At 35.3% G+C, this 9,480-nt stretch overlaps 4 protein-coding genes and 1 long non-coding RNA gene across 5 annotated transcripts; 3 read left to right on the forward strand and 2 right to left on the reverse strand.

Annotated features, from left to right (window-relative positions):
• Window positions 1–7: 7 nt before the first annotated feature.
• Window positions 8–988, reverse strand: LOC116350429. Its single transcript, XR_004202024.1, has 3 exons — window positions 884–988; window positions 735–796; window positions 8–103 (listed from the first exon to the last, which is right to left on the reverse strand). It is a non-coding gene; the product is annotated as an uncharacterized LOC116350429 (long non-coding RNA).
• An 840-nt stretch (window positions 989–1,828) lies between these two features.
• On the forward strand, window positions 1,829–2,765 carry LOC116350392. Its single transcript, XM_031782179.1, has 4 exons — window positions 1,829–1,949; window positions 2,018–2,222; window positions 2,312–2,441; window positions 2,509–2,765. The coding sequence occupies exons 1-4, from the start codon at window positions 1,935–1,937 to the stop codon at window positions 2,651–2,653; spliced, it is 495 nt and encodes a 164-aa protein (XP_031638039.1). The 5' UTR covers window positions 1,829–1,934; the 3' UTR covers window positions 2,654–2,765.
• A 982-nt stretch (window positions 2,766–3,747) lies between these two features.
• Window positions 3,748–5,494, forward strand: LOC116350312 (pickpocket protein 28-like). Its single transcript, XM_031782068.1, has 5 exons — window positions 3,748–3,793; window positions 3,880–4,125; window positions 4,183–4,655; window positions 4,730–4,928; window positions 5,191–5,494. The coding sequence occupies exons 2-5, from the start codon at window positions 4,112–4,114 to the stop codon at window positions 5,492–5,494; spliced, it is 990 nt and encodes a 329-aa protein (XP_031637928.1). The 5' UTR covers window positions 3,748–3,793; window positions 3,880–4,111.
• A 322-nt stretch (window positions 5,495–5,816) lies between these two features.
• Window positions 5,817–6,761, reverse strand: LOC116350411. The gene is made up of 3 exons (XM_031782203.1): window positions 6,569–6,761; window positions 6,281–6,504; window positions 5,817–6,204 (listed from the first exon to the last, which is right to left on the reverse strand). The coding sequence occupies exons 1-3, from the start codon at window positions 6,581–6,583 to the stop codon at window positions 5,925–5,927; spliced, it is 519 nt and encodes a 172-aa protein (XP_031638063.1). The 5' UTR covers window positions 6,584–6,761; the 3' UTR covers window positions 5,817–5,924.
• An 883-nt stretch (window positions 6,762–7,644) lies between these two features.
• LOC116350407 lies at window positions 7,645–8,422 on the forward strand. Its single transcript, XM_031782198.1, has 3 exons — window positions 7,645–7,715; window positions 7,877–8,034; window positions 8,138–8,422. The coding sequence occupies exons 1-3, from the start codon at window positions 7,701–7,703 to the stop codon at window positions 8,328–8,330; spliced, it is 366 nt and encodes a 121-aa protein (XP_031638058.1). The 5' UTR covers window positions 7,645–7,700; the 3' UTR covers window positions 8,331–8,422.
• The last annotated feature ends 1,058 nt before the right edge of the window (window positions 8,423–9,480 follow it).

Consider the following 9,480-nt stretch of genomic DNA (forward strand, 5'->3'; position numbering starts at 1 on the left):
AGGAGGAGGAGGAGGAGGAGGAGGAGGAGGAGGAGGAGGAGGAGGAGATGTATTTGCTGCAGGGAGTGGTGGAGGTGGCCAGCCGTAATACCAATATGGATATCTATTGAGTTTTAAAAAATGTTTGTTATTAAATGAAAAAGAATAATAAAATTGAATGCATCCGGTTTAAAAAGATGTCGAATCCAATCCTGGATATTTCAGCTCATCTGGATGACGTTAGGCGATGATACGGAGTGAATACAATAGAAGTGATTGTTATAGTCATGGTCAGTGACCGGTTTGCGCATATTTCTATGCCTGATAGCTATGCTAAGCATAGCGGAGACGCAAGCCGCAACGCACCCGTCGCCATTCGATTCAAGCTATATTGTATGCGCACGGTCGTCTGCATAAACGAACATGTGTATTGTTCATATAGAGTGAACGGCGATGCGTCGGTTGCGTTTGCGAATATGCTACCTAGCGTATTTAGGTAAGTATAGAAATATGCGCGAACCGGTCACTGGTTATGGTAGTATTTTTATGGTCTTGATTTAATTTGTATTGTATTAAAAATACTACCATAACTATAACAATCACTTCTATTGTTTTCACTCCGTATCATCGCCTAACGTCATCCAGATGAGCTGAAATATCCAGATGACAAAATCCAAATATATTGTCTTCCGGAATCTCGCGCCTTTCTAATCCTGTTGCATTTACTTAATTTATCGATCTTTTCAAGATTGTACCTGGGGCGTCTATATCTTCGCCCTCCGCCTCCTCCCCCTCCACAAGGCGCTGAAATGACGCTCTGAAAGTATCGAAATTAAATCGAAACAAACTCAATTATTTGAAAAAAAGAAAATAAAAACGTAGAATTAATACAAATAATACATACCACAATCAGCACCATACAGATAATAAAAAGGATAAAAATACTGGTTATCCTCATGGTTGAATTTTTCACGAACGATATATATCAGAATTGATTTCGATATTAACCTAACGACAGACTATCTAGATATAATTCTCGCAAAATAAAGATACTGTTATTAAACCGTAAAAGCCTTATATGCGATTTTTGTGGACGCGTATACCTATAAAAGAGCCAGTGCAATAAATAAACTTATAATGTCTTTTTTTGCAGTTACATCGTAATGGCATTTTATATTCATGGAAAATAAATATTTTCGATCACATCGCAATCCAGACTATTTGCTTTCGAAATAAAATAAATTATATTTAAATCATTTAGCTGTTGGACTGTCTTTCATGTGTTGCAGCACATTTTGCACAGAAAAAAAGTCAATATAAATGATGAAAATCAATAAAATGGAAAGATCAATAATGAAAATTCTCGGAATAAAATAGATTACTGCGAAATGCGCGTTGCGCAGTAACCCACGCTATTTGCTTCGCATTAAATGCCACTGGAGCAAAAGATACTTGTATCAACACGTCAATTGAATACGTCATTAATTATACCATACACGCCATAATATGACTGCCTGTAGCATCATTCCACATCAACGTTCTGAATCTTCACTTTTATTTTCAGGCAGGCCCTCGATTATGTTTGCCCAAAGATATTTCGACGCGTATTAGTCTGGAAAAACACCGGGCAATAGAAAAAATTAAAAATTGACAACCACAACTGGAACATTAGTGATTGTCATCAATTGAAAGTACACAAAATGGGAACCACCAGGTTTTAACGCTAATTCGACTCTATCAATACTGTTGATAACTTTTCGAAAGCAGTTTTGATAAGAGTGAACCACCTTTGGGGCATCACGCCATTCTACGATCGAAATATGAGAGGTGAATGAAATCACATATGTATAAAAACGTCGATAGATTGTTCGAATGCATCAAATCAGCTCTAGCTGTGCAACTTGCAATTGTCTGTAAATCGTGTTTTCTCGTTTGAAAAGCAAATTTCGTTCAAAATGTTATCAAAAGTGGTAAGAGAGAAAATCACATTTTCGAACAAAATTTCGGTGAAAATTCAATCTTTTCATAATCTTTATAGATTTTCCTTACCGTTCTCATCGCCGCCGCTTGTTCAGCTGAAGAAGCAAAAGCAGAACGTTATCCAGCCAACGTAGACCCTGAATTGTGTCCAGACTACCCGAACTGTAACAATGATTTATTGCATCCAACTGCAAAAGTCAGCGTTTTCGAGGAGGCGAAACCAGACCGCTATCCAGCCAACGTAGACCCTGATGCATGCCCCGGTAATTTTCATCTCATTTGAGTCAACTGATTTTTTTCCAAAAATGATCAATGTTAATTGATCCTCTCATTTGATTCATCTCTCATGCAGGATATCCAAACTGTGACAACGCATTATTGCACGGAACTGAACAAATCGCTGTTCTGCCAACAGTTCATAAAACATGGGTCCCTGGCAACCGTTACTATACCGTCAACGATGTAACACACGTTGCTGATGAGTATGTTACTTTTGATTTTGCAATTTGAGTTTTTACCAATTTATGTATTTGGTTTTATTTTTTGCAGATATATACCAGCTAGCCGTTATGTCATTCCATCATATACCGCTCCAATTGTGCGTTATGCTTCTCCATATATTTCGGCCGTTCCAGTTGCCAAATATGCAACTTTGCCCGGATTCTCACCGAAATTGTTCTTTGCCAACTACTAAATTTTGAAGAGTTTTCAACCACTCCAAATATGATTTTGCCTGAATCGAACTTTTTTTTGTTAAAAATTGTACTTAATAAAGAATAATTGTACCGAACATGTACTTCGTTTGATACGTTTGTTTTTCATTTTCTTGCTAATCTTCATTAGACGTGTCAAATGATTAATGTTATGACCAAAACGCGAATCTTTAGTTCACGCCCATTTAATTAATCAATTTTAATTCTAATGTGAATGTTCTTTTTGTCTCTCTTGAGCCAATTAAATTAATGAAATGATATCCTAAGAGCTTGGCGTGTTATGGAAAATGATGTTATGGTGACGAATGTTTTAAATTTTTTACAGTGAATCATCCAGATAAAGTACGAAGGAGGAAACAAGGAGTGTTATTTAAACGGTAAATGAAGTCCGGTGACTATTGAAAGCTCATATTTTTGCACACGGCTTTGTCAAATTGTTGACATAATAATCCTATCAAACTGCGCTCATAATTGAATTCATCATGATGGATTTATCAGATAAATCGAGTTGCATTGAAAATGAGGAATGCAAATGAAATATTCATTAGGGACTCCTTTGATTAATTAATTTCAAATTCAATTACGTATGCAATGAAAAAGAGTGAAATAGATTCAACATTTCATTTCAATGGGTAGTATCTCTTAGTTTTTTGTGTGAATTTTACATTGACCGCGTATCATCACTATCACTTGTAAAGCAACAAAGTTTTGATTCTTTACAAAATATGTCACTTTTTCCATTGAAAATACGCGAATTGTTCGTCGAATTCTGCCAAAACAGCAGCACTCATGGAGTTCAATATTTCACCGAGCGTCGATGACATTGGACTGAAAGGTTGCTATTTTAATCACGATTTTCTCAAAAATTTATCATTTTTATTTCAAAATAGACTTTTTTGGATACTTGCATTCGGTGTGTCATTTTGGCTGTGTGGTTTTTCGATTCAAAAAGTTTGGATAAAGTGGGATGAACGTCCGATTACAATGGTCTTCTCCGAAGTCGAAACACCCATCTCATCCATTCCGTTTCCTACCGTGATGATCTGCCCACAAGTTAAAGTTTCAAAAAATAGATTTGATATCAGGTCGCTAAACTTGAACGAGTCACTATCTACTGATGAGTATAAATCAAAACAATCTATTCTTTTAATAATTTCAATCTCAATCTACTCTTATTTCAAATGGAATTAATTTGATTTTCTTTTAGCAAAAACCGATTGCATGCGTATAACCAAGTTTGTGGTTCTACAAGAAGAGAAGAAGGAATACACGACGATGATTTAATCTATAAATTCATTGAAGATATTGCTCCATCTCTCAATTCTACAATTAAACTTGGCTTTTGGGAAAATTTACCAATTGCCGGAAATGATAAGTTTTCCCCGATTTTTACAAAAGAAGGTTTTTGTTTTGCATTCAATGCAATTAACTCACGAGAAATGTACACAGATGCGTAAGTAAAATCTGGATTATAATTGATAAAAGAGTTTAATATATGAATCCATTTTAGTGTGGTCAATGGATTTAAAACTGTAACAAACAATCCAAATATCACACACTGGAGTTTGGATAATGGTTACCAAAGTGAACGGAATGAAAATGAATACCCATATCGTACGTTTGGTACACATGCATATGGAATATTGGATTTTATATTGGAACATCTCAAAGAAGACGTCAATATAGATTGTAATTATTTGGTTGGATTTGGAGTTTATTTTACTCATCCCGGTGACTCGATAAAAACTCTTGGACAAGCACACCATATCCAGACTTTAAAATTTAACAAAATCAAAATCAAACCGAAATTGGTCATCACATCAAGTGATTTACGCGACCATAGTCCAATCCAACGCCAGTGTTTCTTTGAAAATGAGCGAAAATTACGTTTCTATAAAATGTACACCCAAAATAATTGTGAATTGGAATGTCTGGCTAATTTTACTCGCATTGAGTGTGAATGCGTAAAATTTTCGATGCCAAGTAAATGAGAATCATAGATTTCAATTAGTATTTTTCATTTTATCAAGAATTTCATTATTCACTGTTTATCGTAGGAGACGCAGAAACAAGAATTTGCGGTGTATACGGCCTTAAATGCTTACGTAACGCCGGATTAAATCTATTTGGCATTGAACTAATTGCAGGTATAAAAAATCGAACAGTCAAGCAGTTTCGCGAAAAGTGCAATTGCAAACCGGCCTGCACGCGAATCGAATACAATTTCGATGTGGAGCAGTCAGGCGATATATCTGAGTATGAATGAAATTTAATCTCAAAATATATCGATAACAAGTCATGATAAAGACTAAGATGTATCGATAATGAATTTCTTGAACTATAACTTAGGCAGATGGATGAAAAGAAATGACCGACGACTTTTTTCTCAAAAAAATATCGTTTTTATCGTGATAGATCTTTTCTTCTCATCCACCTGCACTTCGGAGACCCAAGAAATTCCCAATTTCTTTTATAGAATATAGATACACTCTAATGAAGACGAATTTAATTTCAGCAGCGCAGAATCATTTGTATCTACAACTCTGGAGATTGTATTTAAAGAAGCGTTCTTTACAACACTACAACGATCGCCGCTGTATACATTTACCGATTTTTTGGCCATTTGTGGCGGTTTGCTTGGTTTATTTTTGGGAGTATCATTATTGAGCATCATCGAATTCGTTTACTACTTTTCACTCCGCTTAATTTGGACTCTTCGACGTTCACAAGCTGCGAATGTTGTTGCTCCAGTGCCTAGTCCACTGCCATCAAGAAAATCCACTCCCAATCCAGTCCAGCATTTCCAGTGGCACTCACGATGATTGAAGGCAATAACAAGATCCCATGACGTGAATTGTCTCCATATGCAAGTCAAAAATGTTTTGATGCACTTTGTATTGAAATAATAGCTATGTAATAATTTATTTTATGTATTTTTCCGCTTCGATGTGGTAAATAAAGGTCCATGTACTAAAAACTGTATTTTCCGGTATTTTATTCTAAAGCCAAGCTCCGGTTCACTGGGCTAATATGAAAATCAAGTGTAAATTGAGTTAAAAGTAATTTCCATAGCTTGTTTGCTTTTATCGAGACTTTTTACCATAAAAATCCATTTAAATTACAAAAAAAAAAAACAAGAGAAAATGCATTTTAATCAATTATCTTTTATTGAAAACAGTAAAAAAGAACATTTTTGAAAGAAGATTATATTCAAGCATGTGTATGTGAAGTGAAAATCAAATCCAATTGAAATTAAGGGCTGGCTACAAACAATCGTGAGGCTAATCCTGGCAATGTTGCAAATGGAGCAATTGGTGCAAGTGGATCGCCTTTTACGGTGGTTTCAACTTTGTTTGGTGCAATTGTAGCGTCTGGTGCGACTGACAAAACTGGTGCGCTTATTACGTCTCTCTGAACAGTTGCGATTTTGGCAATGGGAGTGGCTGTAGCAGTGGCATAACGCACGAACGGCGAGATGTATGATCTCAAACCAGCGTATGGTGAATAGAGATAGCGACTGGCCGGAATGTAACTGTGTAAAATGATTCATTTTAAATGAATGATGGTGTGAATTTTCAAAATAAAATGTGAAAAGTAAAAATACATACTCGTCAGCAACCTGTGTTAGATCGTTGACGGTGTAGTAACGGTAGCCAGGGAACAACGATTTTTGGTATGATGGCAAAACGGCGATTTTTTCGGTTCCGTGCAACAAAGCGTTGTCACAGTGTGGATAATTGGGGCACAAAAGTGGATCAACATCTGCTGGATAAAATTCAGGTTTTGTCTCTTGAGCTGAACAAATGGCAGCGATGAAAACAGCAAGGCAAATCTAGAAAATGAAAAATGATTTTTTTGAATCGAAATTTTCGATTTGAATTTTATTATTCGCTTACCACTTTTGAGAACATCTTGGACGAAATTTGATTTTCAATTTAGAAAACACGATTTATAAATAATGGCTAGTTGCACCGTTAGAACTGATCTGATGCATACGAACAATCTGCGGGGGTTTTTATATAGAAATATTTGCGTCAAATGTTTTGTATCGACGTTTCGTATAATATTCTATCAAACAATCCTCCGAATCTTCAATGAAATGTTATCAGTTGTGTACAACAGGTGTGCGTGCATGTGCGTATTCAATGGAAAGTCCAGTCTATGATACAGCTTCTTTTGTCACCATTATGTCTCAAACTAAATGACATGATGTCTATAACAACAAGTGACAAACCGGTGCATTATCGAACGTAATCGACCGTATTTGTAACAGGTCACATGATTTCGTTGGTTACTATGCCAAACTAGTTGTGTATTTAAAGTGAAATATAGATCACCTATCATTTTTTGTTGAATGAGATTAATTAAATTACCATTTAAAGATGAATTGGCCGAGAGCGCAAAACTTCCAAACGATTATACTAGACTCTCTAGTATAACATCCATTAGACGATAGATCTAGCAATAGATAATATGACATAGAGAAGATCCACTACAGTCGTTTCTCAACTTTCAGTTTTTTCTTAATAATTGTTTGTTTTCATCTTCTGGGATGACCATTATCATATAGTTATTTTCGTATATTTATCAATGATCAACAGGTGTTTTGATTTGGAAAGGTAAACACGATTAATTTACTTGAACACCAAACAAGCCCCAAGCGAAAAAATCAATTAACCAAAGCGATAAGTTTTGACCACATTACATTTGCACCACTTGTGGTAATATTAGAGCATCAATGACCACCGTGACACTGACAATGAAAAGTGGATTTATATCGAGCAGTTGGACGAGCCTCTGGGGAGAATTGTCATTCTGCGTCACAACGTTTTGTTTTCAAACACAATTAAAACAAGTTCGAAGACAAAACTTGATTATTTTGACGCGTAAATGTCTATTATGAGACGTGCTTGTTCCATTGTTTGATAAAAGCAAACAAAATGGTATATAAACCATTGCCAGTCACCTTAAATACATCAGTGCAGTAACGTGCCAAATAAGACAATTCAATTCACTAAAACGAACAAAATGAATCCAAAAGTGGTAAGAGTCAATTTAAATTGAAGTTTTCTTTTTACTTTGTTGAAAATAGTTTTTTTTTTCTTTGAAGAAATTCGAAAAAGTGCAATAAAATATATTTTCATTTAAGATAAGAATTGGTTTTTTGATCAAACTAATAAATATAAATTTTTGATTTTCTGCAGATTTTTCTCTTCGTTCTCATCGCAGCTGTGTCTGCAGAAATCGATAATACAAATCGGGATAAGCGTTCTTTCTACGTTTCCAGCCGATTGGGAGTCGCTCCAACCTATTATGAAGCTTCCGTTCCCGCTTACAACTACTATCGCACACGTACATTGCAGTAAGTTTTACTTAGAAATTCCCTATAGAACTTGTGAGCAATCATGCAAACATTTTCAGAAGAAATTTGTTTAAAAAATGAATGTTTGGTATTTTTCCCATAGAATACCACCAGGTGTAGACCCAGTCAAATGCCCGAATTATCCATTCTGTGGAACCGAAGCCGGACGTCTTATTGTACCACCAGTTGCACCAGCTGCTTCATTCGTACCAGCCACCAGCAGAGTCTTGGCATACGATTCACCTCTTCGATACCAATGGAACCCAACCAGATATGCTTATCGCTATTTGTACTAAAATAGAGGCCCCGATTTCTTGATGGACACATTTTTGACACGATTTTTGATTTTACACATTTTTTCTTAAATAAAAATATCTTTAAACGCAAATATTTTGTGTTTTTTATTCTCTTCTGTGTTTGAAAGCAAAACGTTGTGACGCAGAATGACAATTCTCCCCAAAATCTTGTCCAACTATTCGACATAAATCCACTTTTCATTGTCAGTGTCACGGTGGTCATTGATGCTCTAATATTACCACAAGTGGTGCAAATGTTATGTGGTCAAAACTTGTCGCGTTGGTTAATTGATTTTTTCGCTTGGGGCTTGTTTAGTGTCGACAGTAAATTAATCGTGTTTACCTTTCCAAATCAAAACACCTGTTAGTCATTGATAAAAAATTTGAAAATAAATATGAAGACGATGATGACGTCTTTGGGTATTTAGACTAAAAATGATAAAATGTTGGTTTTTTACTGTTGTCACATAAATAGACCACAGAACATTCTATAAAACTTACTCGCTTTAAGATATTAAGAAATGGATATAACATTCAACTGCTCGATAGTCGTTCTAACTAACAATTGGGAATAAAAAGCGGCTTTACTTTTTTTCGTTTCATTTTTCTTTCTAGAATCTATTTTACTTTTTTTCGTGAATGGATCGGTTTTTTGTTCCAATTTATCAATTCTTTATCAACGCCAAGTAAGCCCCAAGTAAAAAGATCAATTATTTGCTGCGATTCTAGTGTTTATTTTTATATTTGTTTCATTAGCGGTTTTGATTAGCGCCACTGAAAGAGAATTGTTTTCCGTCTGATAGCATTTCGTCTCTCAAATGGAATAAAACAAAGATAAAACTGGCCATTGATTATTTTGTCTTGTTCCATTGTTTGATAAAGGCAAAAACATGGTATATAAATCGTTGCCAGTCACTTTGAATGCATCAGTTACAAGCTTACTCATTTCGCTGAAACGTTCAACATGAATCCAAAAGTGGTGAGAATTAATTTTGTTTTTCATTTTGTTGGAGATTTTGAAAAATACTTCACTGCACACAAGTTTGCTTCCACAGTTTCATGATGGAAAGTGATAATGACCTGAATTATGGCTGAATTTGGTAAATTAAGGTCCAATCTCAATTTCCCGCTTGCTAACTCTTCGGGTGTA

Source organism: Contarinia nasturtii, unplaced genomic scaffold (genome assembly GCF_009176525.2).
Source record: "Contarinia nasturtii isolate CC-2019 unplaced genomic scaffold, AAFC_CNas_1.1 Cnas_scaffold_4084, whole genome shotgun sequence".
Lineage (NCBI taxonomy): Eukaryota > Metazoa > Arthropoda > Insecta > Diptera > Cecidomyiidae > Contarinia > Contarinia nasturtii.

Coding starts and splice junctions, on each gene's coding strand:
- LOC116350392 (XM_031782179.1), top strand. Junction 2,223..2,311: donor AGACCCTGATGCATGCCCCG/GTAATTTTCATC, acceptor TCTCTCATGCAG/GATATCCAAACTGTGACAAC. Junction 2,442..2,508: donor GTAACACACGTTGCTGATGA/GTATGTTACTTT, acceptor TATTTTTTGCAG/ATATATACCAGCTAGCCGTT.
- LOC116350312 (XM_031782068.1), top strand. Junction 4,656..4,729: donor CGTAAAATTTTCGATGCCAA/GTAAATGAGAAT, acceptor TGTTTATCGTAG/GAGACGCAGAAACAAGAATT. Junction 4,929..5,190: donor CAGTCAGGCGATATATCTGA/GTATGAATGAAA, acceptor TAATTTCAGCAG/CGCAGAATCATTTGTATCTA.
- LOC116350411 (XM_031782203.1), bottom strand. Junction 6,205..6,280: donor CTAACACAGGTTGCTGACGA/GTATGTATTTTT, acceptor CATTTTACACAG/TTACATTCCGGCCAGTCGCT.
- LOC116350407 (XM_031782198.1), top strand. Junction 8,035..8,137: donor TATCGCACACGTACATTGCA/GTAAGTTTTACT, acceptor TTTTTCCCATAG/AATACCACCAGGTGTAGACC.